Source organism: Falco cherrug, chromosome 4 (genome assembly GCF_023634085.1).
Source record: "Falco cherrug isolate bFalChe1 chromosome 4, bFalChe1.pri, whole genome shotgun sequence".
Taxonomy (NCBI): domain Eukaryota; kingdom Metazoa; phylum Chordata; class Aves; order Falconiformes; family Falconidae; genus Falco; species Falco cherrug.
Window position 1 is genome coordinate 81,730,151 of NC_073700.1, and position 17,329 is coordinate 81,747,479.

A 17,329-nucleotide genomic window follows, 5' to 3' on the forward strand; every position below is an offset into this window, starting at 1 on the left:
CATTGAATGCAACAATTCCATCATCCTACAAAGCATACTTTAAAAGTGAAATATCTTTGGTAGTATTTGGCTAGCTATTTCTGCTTCCGTATCAGTAGAGTGCTGTACCGTATCACCACCTCATTATCCACTTCATTCAATACCAATGTTCCATAATGATGAAAAGTAAGGATATATTAAAACAATTCTAAATTGCAGTATTTTAAATCCAAAAGCATCTTTTCAGGATTGCTTTTGACACATACTGAAATTCGTCCTTACATATAAATTGTGACTAGTCAAAAAATTCCCAGTAATTTTGCAGAATTACTCTATATACGTGTGTGAACATTCGCATATATTCTGTTCATTAGTCTCAATGAAATAGTAATGCATATTCTATATGTTAGTGACCAGATTTGATTTCCAGTTTGTAATCTCCTAATAAACACACAATTAGCACATTGTACCCAAATTCTTAAATACGGATAAATATACACAATAACTTGCAAGTGTTTAATTCAAGCTATTTTCCATCTGACACTTTAATGATGCACAGAGAATGTTTTTTCTTTCCATAGAAAGTTTTAAAAATTCTTTTAGGCCTTTTGATAAAATCAAGAACACATGAAAACTACAGAGTAAAAGAAAGAGCATGAGAGAAGGAAACAAAAAGCACAATGGTAAAAAAAATGTTATTTAATATGTAGAAGACAACAGGACAACTTGTTCTATTCATTTTAGACCAGATTTTCAAGGTTAGCAAAGCTACATAGAATTAAGCCCATCACACTGTTGTCCCACTCCCTCTAATTTTCTTTGCTCAGAAGAGCTCTTAGACAATTTCAGGTGTCAAGTACTATGTCTGAAGGATGCTTACTTATTCTGTATTAAATTCTGCTTTGCCCTTCTCACCTCTTACATTCTACTTCACACATCCGCATGACAAATGCTATAGGATCTCCTCCCATCCAAAACATCATGTGCCAAATCTGACTGGGTATATTTGGAGAACACATCTTCTAATAAGCATATGTGCTGAAAGACCCTCTGCTGGAAGTCACCTCCTACCACTGTAAGAGTGGGCACTGAGATATGCCCTAGCGCACAGGTGTGCATCTCTGTCAGCTCACGAGGTCTGGCAAAGAGATAAATGCCTCGCATCACCCATTTCGAACCAATGTGTTTGGTCTGTAGAAAGTTAGTGGATTTAATTATATTGCTTCCAGTACTGAGGGCATTTCAGATTAATTTAAAATCAAATTACAGCACAGAGGTGACAGCAGGGTAGGAACTTTATAAATATTTAAGCATTCTTACCACGTATAATAGATGTCAGAAACAAAGTCTAGAAAAAACAAATAAATGAACCAACCAAACAAACTAACCAACACCGGAAGTACAGGGTTGATGCTAACATTAATCCAGATGGGCAGAACATAACCTAAACCTCCATCTCCCCTTTTATAAAAAAGCATCTTTACCATATGGCTATCAAACATTCCTTTTCTGTTTTGACTGTATATTTAATTTTCATCAAAAAATTATAACTACTCAAGAAAGTGGAGGATTGAGGAATCTGACAAAAACGTATCATCAGAAAAATTCTCAGCTTCACTTATATTTAGCCTGCAGCATTTTATATTCATACACAGCGATTTTTCCAAACCATTTTATTGTACAGCACTAAGTTTGCATTACTTTCTTTTTATGAATTTTAATATTAAAAGATACATATTTTATATAAATATATAATTAAATATATAAAAGTATAATATACCTTACATTTTATATTTGCATACATAAATGTAGTGTATATAAATATACTATAACAGATATAAATATTTATAAAACCAAATTAATTTATAAAATTAAATATAGTTGTATAATTATATATGTAAATAAATTTCATTCATTGAATTAGAATGTGCAGCCTACATTAAGAGTTGGGAAAGTAACATGGTTTCCTATTTATAAGGTTTCATTCAAACTCAATAGATGTTATAACTGTAAAGAAAGGATTTGACAGATTTCTTATTAGAACTTAAGAGTAAATATTGCCTAACAAGACAGCATTAGTCAATTAGTGTTTTAATAGTACCTGTTGCCTCTTATTCAAAGAACATTTTTATGTGGTTTGAAAAAGAATAAATCGTTGGAGAGGAACTTGGTTAAAATTATTTGAAGTGGAAATAAAAAAGTGGAAGCCATCGTAAAGGCTTTATCAGACTAAGGTAAAGAACCAGAATAGAAAATTAATTCCTATTTTCTTGAATTCGTTTATAAAATTATGTAACAATTTTACGTATATATAAAAAACATCAAACAACATAAAAACATAAAACACTACTTACAATGGGTCTCTTTCCCAAAAGTTTTCTCTAATTTTTAAAAAATTATGATGATGACTTTTTAACAGTTTAGACAATTACTCTTTACATAGCACAATATAACTGGCATGACATTAAGTACAAAGCACAAATGTCCCATATACTAATAAACTTTACAGAAATTACATAAATAACTGACAGAAATTAAATAGAATATATGAAACAGGTAAATCAGCAACTTCAAAACATGTATTTTATTGGTATCAAATGAATTTGTACTATAACTCACACTGTCATTTAATACAACACGTTATTTTGATATATTTTAATGAAGAAAAATATTGCCACCAAAAAAATTCCCCTTTTATTTATGGATATAAGAATAGGTAGATATTATTTTATACAGGCCTGATTTTTATAGACATTATAGTAAAAATCTTTCCTACATCACAACATAAGTCAGCAGAGCTGGAATGGTACTTAAGAACATTAGGGTGAGAGACTGTAACCCAAATTACACCTGTTCTTCAATCACTGGCAATAAGGCAACGAGAAAGATCAGCAGAACTTTTACTAACATCTTGTTCCACACAACAAACCAACTCCTGATATTTTGGGGAATAAAAGATGAAAAGCGAAAACTATAATAATCCACAGGAAGACACAAAAAAGTATGGCTGCACAGTAAGGCTTTAAAACAGCAGGATATTTTTGCTAGGTGAATTGTTAGATGATTCTGGAAAATGAACCTTTTTTTTTTTTTTTCCCTATGGAGGAAGGTCAATACAATCAATCTCTAAATGCGGATTACAAGAGATTATTATATTTGATTGTATTTCTATCATCAAAATTGACAAGATCATCTAATTCTTGCCTCATGATTGAATTCTCATATCATTAAACTGCAGTTTCCTTTTTTTTTTTTTTTTTTTTTTTACTGTATCTCCAGACTTTTAACATTCTACAAATTTCATAAGAACGGACGTAGTTCTTGGTCCATGGTCAATAATTAACATAGGACACAGGCTCAACCATAAGACTGAGCTGAAAAACCTATCAATATGTATCTTCATCTGGATAGCTCTCTTGAAAATTGACATGTTTTAGTCTTCCCTAATCCAGTTTCCTACCTGCTGGAAGTAAAACAAATAATTTAAACCACTGAAGGTGCTTGATACCAACCTATTTTTATTTTATTTTGCCAGAGACAAGGATCACACACACAGGCAATTATTGAGTTTGTGCTAATAAATTAGTAATTTCCACCTGAAAGATGGCAACTGTTTCAACTAGCTATGCTATTCTAATTCAGTTTCCCATAATCACCTCATCAAACCCATATGAACGCAGAAAAACTATTGATGAATAACCCATCAGTGCTACAGGACTTAAATATTTGATATTGAATCATGAATTTGATTGATTTATGCACAGATAACACAGACCCACCCTCTCACCTCTCCTTAATTTTTTTAGAACTGCTTTAGAATTTCCTGTCCCACTCACAGTAAAACTATTTTAAACGGCACCTAGAAGCAGTGCACTATGCAGCTATTTCATGTGCTCAGCCACACAAGGCGGCACAACAGCAGCACTGTGTGAAATCATTCAGCCAGTCTTCCTTCACTTACAGTGGAAGCAAAAAGCAGAAGTGTTAACAGCCCAAGCAAAGAATAATCCACTGCAAATTATCAGTGGATACAAAAATACTCTTTAATTTGGTACATTTCTCCACTGCAAAAAGTTCAAAGTGCAAAAAAAAAAAAAGAGAACAGAACTTAGTACCTGCCTGCATTAGAGAAATCTTCCCTTAAATAATCTAAATGCTGTTTTTACTGAGCTGGTTTTACAGTTACCCCTGAATAATTTGGATTCGTTTTTTTGGAAAAGGAGAGTACTTTAGAAATAGATAATCAGTAAAATTTGTAAATATTTTTATCTCATAGCTTCTCAGCCAGTATTACTATAGACAGTACATGAACTTTGCCAATTACAATACTTGCATGTAATGGTAATCAGCTGCAACATAGAGGACTTAAGAAGCTTTGAGTTATGATTTAGAAAGAAACTGTATTAAAAATTATTTGTTATGACTTCTGTTTCAAAACTTCTATATTCACAGTGATACAGTAGGCTGGTCTCAAAGGTATTGAGACAATAATACTGAACCAATAAATATGTAAAATCATTAAATTCAATAAATATTTATTTTTCATAAAGTATGGCATAAATCAAATACAGTAATATTATCAAAATTTTCTCGAATGGCATCTGCAACTTATCAGCTTGATGATTACAAATTAACTAGTAAAACATTCACATATTAGAATAGAATTTATGCTGTCTGTGAACAGAAGTGAATGAAAGATAAATGTTCACCCCAAATACCACCAGCTCAAAGCAAATTAGAGCCAAACCTTCATTAACAGATTTATGCTGACAAAGGACCGATCTGATGGATAACTGACACTTGAAGGTGAACTCTAATTTAGATACTCTGTCCACTTGTGAATTCACAATGCCGGGTTTAATCTAACAATTTCACTAATTTAGATGTTCACCTCACCATTGATTCTTCTTAAATAACTATGCTTAGGAAAGCACCAAGTTGAAAGACAAAGCAATTCCATTGTTGAGATGTTTACTCCTTTATTGTAATGATCATATTGCTGTCATTTTACTAAACAAAGCAAATACAATCACCAACAAATGGTAATTTGCTTGAGAATATGAATGAAAACTTTAACACAGTTTTTCCTCTTTTAGACTGCCAAGCTGAGCTGGCCACGGAACTGGACAACAAACACACTTTAACCTCATTACAACTCCCAGTTAAGAGTTTTCTGTACACTGTAATGACACCATTAATGAGACAGCAATTCCAGTAAATTAATAAAAATAGTTTCAAGAAATCCAGTTTACCATTGCATGGGACAATATATAGCAGTTTAACATGCAACAGTTAACTGGCAGATACATATATTGCAGCTAAAAATAGTGGGTTTTGGTTCATACTTTCTAAAGGTAAAGTTGACCGCCAATTTAAAATCTTGCTTGTTAAAAACCATGATGGCACATTTAGAAAAACAAGATCCTCATCTTTTAGTGTGTAATCACATGGGATATTGAAGGGACTCCATGAATCTAGGAGATACTTTACTGTCAGGTACCCAACACTGAAAACATTGGTCCATATGATATACTTCACACTCAAAAAACCCATCAATATAGAATTATAGAATGGGTCAGGTTGGAAGGAACCTTTAAGGATCATGTAGTCCAACCCCCATGCCACAGGGAGGGACAGTTTTTCAATAGAACAGGTTGCTCAAAGTCCTGTCTAACCAAAACTTAAGTTTTCCTTAACTATTCCTTAAGAGGTATTACCAATCTATTTTTACAGTATAGCATTATAGTCAGTAGATAGCCCCAAATCATTCTGATACAGATAATGAACAATAATGATAGTGTCAAACCTATGATCCCGGCAAGAATGAGATTTATTTATCTGCATAATACCCACAAGATAGAAACCTTACAGATTTGGGAGAGATACATGCCAGTCAGAAGAAGAAATACAGAAGCATTTGTGGGGAAAAGTGAACCAATATAGGCTAAATAGTGGGTGAGGTAGATGCTGGATTCCATACATTCAGAAGTAACTTAACTGTTAATAGTCAAAAGCATTTTGGGGGCTGAACAAGTAAGTGTCCTGGTTTCAGCTGGGATAGCGCTAATTTTCTTCTTAGCAGCTGGTGCAGTGCTGTGTTTTGGATTTGGTGTGAGAACAATGTTGACAGCACACGGATGTTCTTGGTCGTTGCTGGGTGATGTTTATATTAAGCCAAGGACTTTCCAGTTTCTAAGGCCCTGCCAGCGAAAGGGCTGGAGGGGCACAAGAAACTGGGAGGGGACACAGCCAGGACAGCTGACCTGAACTAGCCAAGGAGGTATCCCATACCATATGACATGATGCTGAGTATATGCAAGCTGGGGGAAGAAGGAGGAAGGGGGAGACATTTGGCATTATGGTGCTTGTCTTCCCAAGTAACTGTTACACATGATGCAGCCTGGCTCTCCTGGGGATGGCTGAGCACCTGCCTGCCCATGGCAAGCAGTGAATGAATTCCTTGGTTTGCTTTGCTTGCGTGCATGGCTTTTGCTTTACCTGTTAAACTGTCTTTATCTCTACACACAAGTTTTCTCTCTTCTACTCTTCCAATGCTCTCCCCCATCCCACTGTGTGGGAAGCGAACAAGTGGCTGCGTGGTGTTTAGTTACTGCCCAGGGTTAAATCATGACACCAAGAAAAAAGAACCAGTTCAAGAACGAGAAAAAGCAAACTAATAAGCAGGCTAAATGACACAGCAAAGGCATTTGAAATAGACTTCAGACAAAGCCTGTAAGCACGTGGCAAACTCACTGTTGAACAATTATAGTGATTAAGAGAGAGGTGAATGAATCTGGCTCAAAACTTTGTAAGTCTAGACCGAGACAGCAGTGGAAATTGGTGATATTTACAGTATTTAAAGATTGTGCTATTTATGCAGCAAACACCACAGATGGCACACATGTAAAAATACTGTTTACAGCTCATGAAAATTTATCTGTAAACCCAAGGTTTAAGTTTCACGTGTGAAAACTTACTGAGTTCTAAGTACTACTGATTTACGGTGCACAACAGTAACCTTAATCAATAGAGTACAACCAACCCACCATGGCTTGCTTTGCCATTCTTTGGCAAAAATGTAATTCTTTCAAAGAAATATGGACCAGGTTCAAGGTTTTGTTCAGAAGAAAATACCTATGCAGTTGTCTTCTCAAAATATTCTTGGTGTATAAGCCTTCCCAGAATACTCTGGATATTCCAAATGTCGAAGCGCAAAGAAATGCTCTGGCAATCAATTCCAATAATCAGGGAAAATAGTATAATTTTCAAAATAGGCCTATTGCTTTGTGAAGTTATAAAGGCCCAGGTGTGTAGATTCCCAACTAAATTACAGGGTAAGTTGTAGGGATTCAGTTTGACTCTCAGGCATCTTGTAAGTGGACAAAATTTAAGATTTAAAAAGGCCTGTTGAGGTAAACTTGCAGAGAAAATTTTAAAAATACATGCTCTCCAAATTAAATGCTTAAGGAAGTTACAAAGAAATACAACTTCAGTGGATATAATTTCTATTATGGAGTATAAAAATAACATAAATTAGACACTTTACATAATAGACTTAAGGGAACAGGAGCCTTTTCAGAGGGACAAAACCTTTGTGAAACAGTGACCTCTCTACAGAGCCGTGTGGATCTGTGACTCGACTGCTATTCATCCAGCTATTATTCACCTCTCTGTGAGGTGAACAATAACAGAATTTCAGATTCTTCAAGATCATTAAATCCACAATAACAGTTGTTGTCAGAAGTAGAAGACTCCTATAGAGATACAACAACCAAACAGGGAAACTCTTTTCAAGGCTGAAAACACAGGTGCTAGGCACAAATTACACAATGTATCAGGCTGGCAATTTTCACGTCACTTTGTTAACCAGCAGCCTGTAACTGTGGAATACCTTTTATGCCTGGGCTCAGGCTTACAGGGCTTCTCCAGCTCACCTGTATCTCTCTACTCCCAAATAAAAATACCTAAATCATTAATTATTATGCCAGTGTTTAAAGTCTACTGTTGCCCTTTGGCTGATTTTCAGGCCTCGCAGCAGGTCAGTTTCCATTGTTGCAAAGGAATCCATGTCAGAAACTTGGCTACTGTGCAATTTATTTGCATCATGTACGTATGTTTATATATATATATATATATTTATAAAATGTGTACAAGTCTTGGCATAAACAGCTCTCAAAAACTTAGCTTAGGCATGCTAAGAAGCTACAAGAAACATCTTTGTTGCTGTCCCTGCAGTTCTCCAAGTACCATCCCATCTATTATGAAAGTAGGTGAACAACCACTGGAGTAACTGCACATTCATACGGCAATACTGAAATTCACAGAATCACAGAATGGTTTGTGTTGGAAAGGAACTTAAAGATCATCTAAATCCAACACCCCTGCCATGGGCAGGGACACCTTCCACTGGACCAGGTTGCTCAAAGCCCCATCCAGCCTGGCCTTGAACACTTCCAGGGATGGGGCATTCATTGCCAACTTGTTCAAAATATTTTCCTGCTGACCTGCTACATGCCAGCATATTTATGAAAAAAATGTACAATAACTGATATTGTGAAACATGGAGGAGGTGGTTTTGTTTGTTGCATTTTGGTGGTTTATTTTTGTTTTGGTTTGGGTTTTTTAAGGGTGAGGATTAAAAAGGAAAAATGAATTTTATTATCTCCAGATTTCAAAGAAGTTCAAATATGGGACTCCACAAGTGGCTCCTCTTCCTCTAAAGAAGATTTTTTTAACCCTGTTTCAGCTCAGGTCTGCTAAGGAGCCCTATTCCAACACATTCCTGTGAAAGAACATGGTTATCCCACTGCAGAGAAAGAACAACAGGCCTAGTGATTGAGCTGTTGACTTTTGAAAAACAACATAGTGGTTTCGTAGTTCCCCTAAGATTTAGGATTATATTGGTCTCCTAGTTCTCTTGTCTTTCTCCCTAATATCTGAACAGGAGATACTTAGATATTTGACAGAAATGAACTGCAAATTTTAATTAATGTTGGCCAAAGTCAGAAAACTCGCGAATGTTATCGTCTTGGTTGATGACAGCAGAATATGAGAAAAAATACCATCATAAAAAAACCAAAAAAACCAACACATTAATTTGTGGGTGAAAACAGACAGCATGCCTCTACCAAAAAAATGCAAATGCTACCCTAAAACTATAAACATTCTATAGGTTGAGTGAAACATTTGATAACAATATTTAAAAGAAAAAAAAATCTCAGGCTCAAATTAAGATGTATTACAATAATAATAAATGCTTTAAAATAAATATATATTGTTCATCCCTTTTCACTAAATAACAGTAATTGGTAGGAAGAATATACTTTTGGTTTTCTCTGTGCTGTACAACCCCCCACTCTTCTATTCCAATCTAAATTACACATATGACAATATTAAATACATGTAATGTTTTGATTGACAACCCACTCTAACTGGCATTATAGAGATGGATGAGTGAGTGGATGGATGGGCAGGTTTTATTACACAATCCAGCCCTCGCAGAAAGAGAAACAATGACTGGTAAGTGAAATAAAGAGTTTATTCAATTGCTCACTTAAGGGACAAATTATATACAGCCTACATAGTATTGCCGGGGGCAAGAAGCGATGGCAGGAGATAAACTGGAAATTAAGGATTATTCATTTCTGTGGAATGAATAAAAAATATACCAAAACAAGCTTAATATAATGCAGTGTCTGTTTGAAATTTAATTAGAAATTTCTTCAAAGTGACTCTGAAGTAAAACTACTTTGATTCCTAATAGGAAGAGAAGTTTAAAAAATTTTCTTAGAAACTGTCCCAGTTCAAAAGACTGAAGTTTAAATCGCTTCAGTGCAGGGTTTCAGATTGAACTTAACACTGCCCTCTTGTGCTTCTGCCTTAAAATACATTTTCCTTTACATCACAACATGAAAACCATCAGTCAGTAATGGATGGACATTCAGTCAGTAAGTGGGGTTTGATTTTTATTTATAAAAAAAAATAATTCCATGAAATAAGATTAATTTGAAAAAACAATTTCAGTTGTATTAAAAGTTGTCATCTCAGTCTTTAGTATAGCATTTCTATTATACTGGATGTAAAAAAAAAATATTGGTTACTAGTTTTCTCTCGGTTAAATTTTGTTATAAATTCCTGAAATGCGTTTCTGCAATTCTTCTAGTCACTCTTTGGAGTAAGTTTACTTAAATTTTCCATGTGTCAAGACTAGCTTAACAAAACATGAACAAATATAATTTAAGTAATGAAAGAACAACACTAGCATTAAAGTATAGGATAAAATTGCAGGCAGGAAAGAAATAATGCATTGTCTTTATTTCTATTTTTGAGCAGGTTTTGCATCATTCTGGAGGCATATTAGCCACACTGCAGTGCAAGATATCCTAAGAATCTTAACTTCGGAAAGGATTGTGCCCAATCTGTGTTTCACTTTCATCAGTGCTAGACATATCCCACGCCTAACACAATAAATGGACAGCTGACAGAATAGTTTTCAGAGAGAATAGATTCCTGTAGATTTGGCCTTAAAATCAGAAATACTGGCAGAAACTGTCCAAGCATACTCTTTCCAGTAATACAGCTATGATATATTGAAATATAACTGAAACATAACTTTGCGAGGCACAAACCACGTACGTTTCCACCTTCATTTTATTTTCCTCCAAATTAAAAGAAAAAAAAGTCTAAAGCAATAAAAACTCCTAAGACATTTCTTTTAAAAATTATTTAAACAACAGTGTAAACTTCACATCAGTGAACATGTATTTCCTAACATCCTTCTGCAACTCTTCTGACTGATGTAAAATTTCACGTATCAGTGACATAACTAAATAACATGCAATACACACAAACTGATGCACAGACCAGATGTTCAGTGCTGGTCTGCCTGTTTTCTTCTACCAAAGCACCCACTCCTTAAAAAGGAAACAATTACAGATGGCAAAAGTTGGTATTTGATATACTGTAATTCTCCTGTCTTCACATAAAGGCAAAATAGAAAGAAGCATGGAAGCAGCATGTTAGGCAAGTGACTGTGACATTACCTGGTTCAGATAACACTTCAGTCCCTGTAAAAAGTCACAGCCAGCACAATCTGGCCTGTCCAGTCATTTTCTGCCCACTACATCATGGAACTGATAAGGAGGGTGCAGCCACTGTAATTTGAAACAACATTCTATATCTGACATGCGTAAGAATATATGTACGTACAGTATATACATTACAGACACATATGTATGTGCACATATGTGTTTATGTACAAGAAATATATGTCCTGCAAGTCAGTCTGTGAGGCCGCTTGATATTTGTAACATGAAAGTAACTGCCACGTGAACTCATGTCGCTGATATAGCAGTAAAAGCTGCAAACAGAGTGAAATTTATCCCACAGTTCTTACAGAGTACTGCATGGTTATCAGTAAAACACATGATACGTAGTTTTATTTGTACATGTAAACAACTAGTACCTGTAAATTTCTGCAGCCTGTCAGAGGTCTGTAGTGTCGATACATTCAAAACGTGCTATATGTGGCTCAGTCTGTTCATTTGATTATGTAGCATTTTATTAAATGAGTTCCTCGTAATAATATTAACTGTAGACTTACCCTGGCATTGGTCCATTTCCAGAAAGACTATAAACTTGGCGAGGATTTAAAAGGTACTGAAATTTTCTATAAATTCTGAAGAGGTAAAAGAGACAAGGAGAAAATATTTACTTACATGCTTGGATGTATTTTTTTTTTTTTTTAACCTAGCAAATGAAAGAATTAAGTTAACACATACTATAATTATTTGAATTGCAGGATCTCATTTATACAAATAAATATGTGAACACAGCAATTATAATTTACACATACAGTGTATTGTGGACATAAAATTGAGGCAGAAGAACTAAAAGCTATCTACTAACTAAATGCTGTATATAGACAAAAAAAAAAAAAGGATAAGCATTAAAATGACACAAGAAAAGGTGAGTCAAAAAAGCATCTGGAAAACTACATCGGTTCCTGTTAAAGTAACTCCGTGGTAAAGGAGAGATTTATGAAATTTATTGCTAATATAAAATTACAAGTATAATTACTTGCAAAAGCAAATTGGCTTTGCCACCCACCAAAAATGTCCCCATCGGCTGAACGACACTCTGAGAAAGCAAATCTACTGTCAGCTACATCTCCGTTGGATTATATTTTAATGGGAAGAAAATGAAAAAGATTCAAAACCATTGTTTTACTTAAATTACCCGTATTTTAAAATTATCTGAATAATAGGAAGCAATTTATTGAAAGAGCATGAAAAGTGTTCTCCTACCCCATAAGGGAACCCTTTTGCTGTCCTACCCCCAGCAAGTATTTCCTTAAATGGCAGAGTATTTAAAAACCTGTAACTTTATAAATTTGAAGTTACTTATCCTAAAGGTATGACAAATATTTTGTTTCTTCATTACAAGTATTAGAAATGTAATTTTCTGCACTGATTACAATGTGGTAGCCGCTTTATTTCTTACATAGAAACAAGTAAGCACACGGAAAAGTTGGAGCTCAGAATGGATAAATATATACTGGGGATCTGTAGCAATAATTAAAATTATAACCCCCAGTTTCTTGCTTTTAGTTTTAATGTTAACATCATCAAGCTAATTAGTATTTTAATGCTTTTAAGAAAGAATTTATTTTTTCCACTGAAATATCTCATTTCTTTTTACTTCCTTAAATAAAAACACAATAAGAGCTGGATTTTAAGTTAAAATGTTCACATTTTCAAATTCAGCAGAATAAAACTGTCTAGACACAATCTATGTGCTCATTGAGGGACTTCTAAAATTTTGTTTTCTTAATAGCAATGCAGAATTTATCAAGCTAGGTAGAAGACAAGGGTGGAAGAATACTGAATGCAAACAAATTTGTAATTACCCATAAAATTACCAAATTGAAACATTTCTTAACTTCTCAATTATTTAGCAATATCAGCTTCTTCATAAAGCATTGTGTTCAAACACACCCACAATCTATTCCTGATGCCATTCCTGACAGAAAAAGTCAGCGTGAAATGAGTGGTTTCACTTTGCAGGCATGCACACATCATTGCCAATGGCTGTGATGACAGCTAAATCAGACATTTGAGAGAGGATTTACAACATGGTGTATTTCCATTTCATTTGCAGCACCCTACCATTGTAAAAGGATCCTATTTTTAATTTTCTAGTTAGTATGTGTAAGTTGCTTCTCAGTGGCATATAGGCTTTAACCTGGTCAAAGATGCCTAATTTAGTTTGTGCAGCTGACCGTAAGAAGTTCATGAACAGTATTGTTATGAAATCCCAAAGGCTTAAGAGTTGTTTGCCTGAAAGTTTGGAGCAACAAAACACACTAGCCATTATCTACACTCAAAATACTGTTGTCAGTTATCAGTGAAACTCTATAAAAGACTTCTTATTAATGGGGGAGTTAGGTAACTCAGTAATGAAGAGAGTACATTGAACAACACTTGATTTAAGTGCATACCATTCACAGGTACTAGTTGAACATCAATACCAGATAATCACTCTATGACAACTCACCAGAAAAGACACATCGTGTTTGAAGTTACTGTGACATATTTATGTATGCTAGTCTAAGTAAAATTCATAAATTGATGGTTCATACCCATTCATACATTCTCCAAAAAAGAGGAAGAAACTGTGTTTGCCTTCACACTAAACTGTAACCAGACCTCACAGCCTGACACACACAAGACAAAGAAGTGGACAGTGATTTAGCCTTCCAGTTTGGCACCTGCAGTACTAAACCACCTACTGATACTGGCACGTCTCTGAACATCTTGCTTCAACATAGAAGCAAGGAATCGGACATGCTTTCTTTGTGACTAGAGATTTGCGCTGACAAAGCCATGAGGCAGTGCAGTGGGTAATGCCCCAAAAGACAGCTTTTTGTGATGGAATGCAATTGCATGAGCAAAGCCAGTTCATGAAATTGCCACTTCTCACTACCATCTCCAGCAGGTTCTTATCCCATGACGACACTGTTTATCAACAAACAGTTGTGCTTCCGTAACCATTTGCAAGGTTATTCTGTGATCTGGAAAACTAAACATTCAATTTAAAATTCAAATCCTCAGAAAAAAAAATCTCCATCGTCATTTTTTTCCCTTCACTTAAATCACATCCATGATCTCATAAAAACCTCAGAACAGTTGGGCTAGCATTAACTAAGGAGGCAGAAAATCATAGCAGGAGTGGCCAGGAGGGCTGGGATCATCTTTAAACGTGAAGAAAATACTCTTGAGTGCACCCTGGGCTAAGTTAGACTGAGCTATCTTCTGAAGTCCTAAGATCACTCCTTTAAAGAGAGAAAAGAAAGAGAGACAGAAATGCGTTGGCAATTCGAAACTGGCAGTAAAGCTGACTACACTGGGGGAAAAGCTGGCCATAGCAGTGGCTTGTACCAACTGGAGGATGCATTTTCACACATCTAGGGGGTGACTATTCAAGATGTGGTCAGTATAGGCTTAATTTATCCCTAATGGCAGAGAAGAAAGAAGCCAAGGACTCTTCCCCAAAATTAAAACAAAGCTAGTGATCTCTCCGAGATGGACAGCATTTGGAAAAGATCATTTGAAACTGCTTCTACATTTTGTATCAATGCTAAAAGAAAGCCAAGAAAGCCAGATTAATCAGAAGGTAGGAGGGAAAAGCTACTATGAACCAAAGTTATTTGAAAACAACAAAGGTCAAAGATATCATCAACCTGTACTGTACAGGCACTGAACGTGGAGTCAGCAGGAAACGTCAGTGTACGGAAGCTGATCTCCAGTGCATCCAACCGCACCTTTGTCAAGGAAACAATTGTTTAAACTCACCTACTGCTCAGGCAAATAAATTGGAAAATGGGGAAGTAGAAAACAAAGTAATGAGTATGACAAAACAATACCATGATTTAGAAGGACTCTTATGTGAGAAGCCTTACCCTTAACAACAGTCTTTAGAGGCACTACGTTTGTTTTATATTCTTTTTCTGAAAGAAACTAGTTTGTCAATGCTGAACTAAATTTATACATTCCATTCACAGATTATTGAAAGCTGTTGTCTTGATTAGCCAGATCTTACAAGCAGACATACAGGACAGCTAGCCCCAGGATGAAATGGACATACTGCATTTTTCTTCTGATGAAATTAACCACATCTGTCCATTTTATGCACAATCACTGAAAACATGTTACAGTGTGATATAACCTAAGGAAGACACTTGACTGCATTTGCTGAACTCCTATCCAATACCATCTTCAATTAAAATTTTTTGGTGTGTGAAAGGTTTAATCTTTTTAATTTGCTACTCTCTCCTTAATAAACATTGAATTGTATTTTTGTTCTATTTTATTGTGAGCATATGTATTATCCACTGGACTAAATAATTTTAAGTCCAAATAACTGTAAATGCATTTATGTTTCAGGTGATAGGCAATAAGTATTAATCTCTTAAGTATAACTGGGTTATTTTCATAGTTCTTTATTTTGCAATTTTATCTGAAAGTCATAACATTGGGTTTTAAAAGAGAAACCTAGTCAAGAAGAATAATATTTATCATTGTACATTTTGCAAAACTCTGGCTTTCTAATAATCTAAGTTTTAAAATTTATTGACAAGGTAATTAGATATGGTTGTAGAGGAAATATTTTTGTGTTCTGAATGCATTTTTTCTACATATCCATTTGTTTCTCACCGCCCCCCTGTTCCAAAAGCACCTAACCTTTTTTACCTTCTAGTGATCCTTAGATCTTTGCATTTGAGATATTTGGAAAAAAAATGTGGCATACTAAAGCAAATATCAGAGTATTATTGAGGGAGTGCATTTATTCAACTGGTTGTCAGGTGGATGCATACATTCTTTCCAAGTCTAAGGGCAATGAAATGGGCTGGGTTACCATATGGCAAGGCATAAAATCTCATACGGGGAACTGTGGGAACACTGGAGTCTTGACAGTATCTGCAATAACCTTTCTGTGTTCAATGAAAGTCAATTAGAAATCATAACCTCATTCATTGTGATCTCTTAAATACAGAAAATCCTAAGTAAAGACTGAAGAATAGCTTTCAGTAAAAGATCACCCTAATCTGAATGAGTCAAGATAATGAAATTCTCATCTACAAAATTATCAGGTTGTAGTTTTGGGGGTTTTCCCCGTCATTGCTATGGAAATCTTACTTTTGTTACAGCCTATCCTTGACTCCTAGCCTCTCAATACCTGAGCAGATTACAACATCACTATAATCAAGAAGTCTGACTTGAATCACCATAACTCTGCATTTTGAAAAGTTATTTATGTCTTCAAATGTCCTGTGATTTTACTTTACACAACATATAATGCCACAAAATCAGAGGAGAATAGGGGGAAATACAGGATTCTCTTCTTTCCAGTTACTCCTGTGGAGCAGCCAGAAAAAGAAAAAAAAAAAAAAAACAAACAGGAAAAGTAAGAGAGTTAAATATTACTGTTCCCTGAAAAAGTTTTCACTCCTTTGATTAAATCTTCAAGATAATATGCACTCTTAACATCCTTATTTTATAATTTTTTTATGTTACTGGTATTGATATGAAACATTAACACTTAGAAGGCAGAGGGCAAACCCCTTCTCATCAATTAGTCCATATGTGGATTTTTTTAACCTTATTGAATCTAGTTTTATATCTAACCATGAGATATCATCTCCTGCTGGTGAATGACTTGAGATATGTTTCCATGACTATGCAGTTGACCTTTTGACGTGCTCCTCCTAACACAGAAATATTGAGTGCAACCCTGACACATTGGTATGCAGTGTAACATTTTATTTTGTGTGGTATCAAAGCCAATGTAAAAGGATCTCATACTTCACTATATTCAGCTGCTGGTGGCTGCCCTCACACTATACACTTCATTGTGTAATGACACTTGTAGGTAATGGTGTTAGTGAATGAAGCATGTATAAAGCATTATTTTTTTAACATTCAAATCAATCCTGCGATCTCCTTGGCCTCAGTAACAGTTGCATTAACATAAACCGAGAAGTGTCAGACTGCAACACATGAATGGGAATAGGTGCTTGGGAAGGGGGTCAGGATTAAAACTTGCTTTTACCCTGGAGATTATCTAACATTAAATGACATCCCTCACACATTAAGCCCATTCAGATAGTAACACTTGAGACCAATTACCAGCTGGGAACTGAAAGCTGTGAAACAGCATTTAATTAAATTGTTTCTAGGTTATAACTAACTATGTAAGTGCAGCTCTCTAACTTGCCTCTCACTTCCCTAATTCCGAACTGGATACCTGATCCACTCACTTCGTATTAGTGCTATAAAAAAGTCAAGATAAA

At 35.0% G+C, this 17,329-nt stretch overlaps 1 protein-coding gene across 2 annotated transcripts in view; it reads right to left on the reverse strand.

Annotated features, from left to right (window-relative positions):
* The window catches only part of DGKB (diacylglycerol kinase beta), a 363,946-nt gene that overhangs the window by 209,466 nt on the left and 137,151 nt on the right, over nucleotides 1-17,329 (reverse strand). For both annotated transcript variants that reach the window (XM_055710145.1, XM_055710144.1), the window contains one exon: nucleotides 11,582-11,656. In XM_055710145.1, coding sequence (XP_055566120.1) covers nucleotides 11,582-11,656 — 75 coding nt within the window. The remainder of the gene's footprint in view (nucleotides 1-11,581; nucleotides 11,657-17,329) is intronic.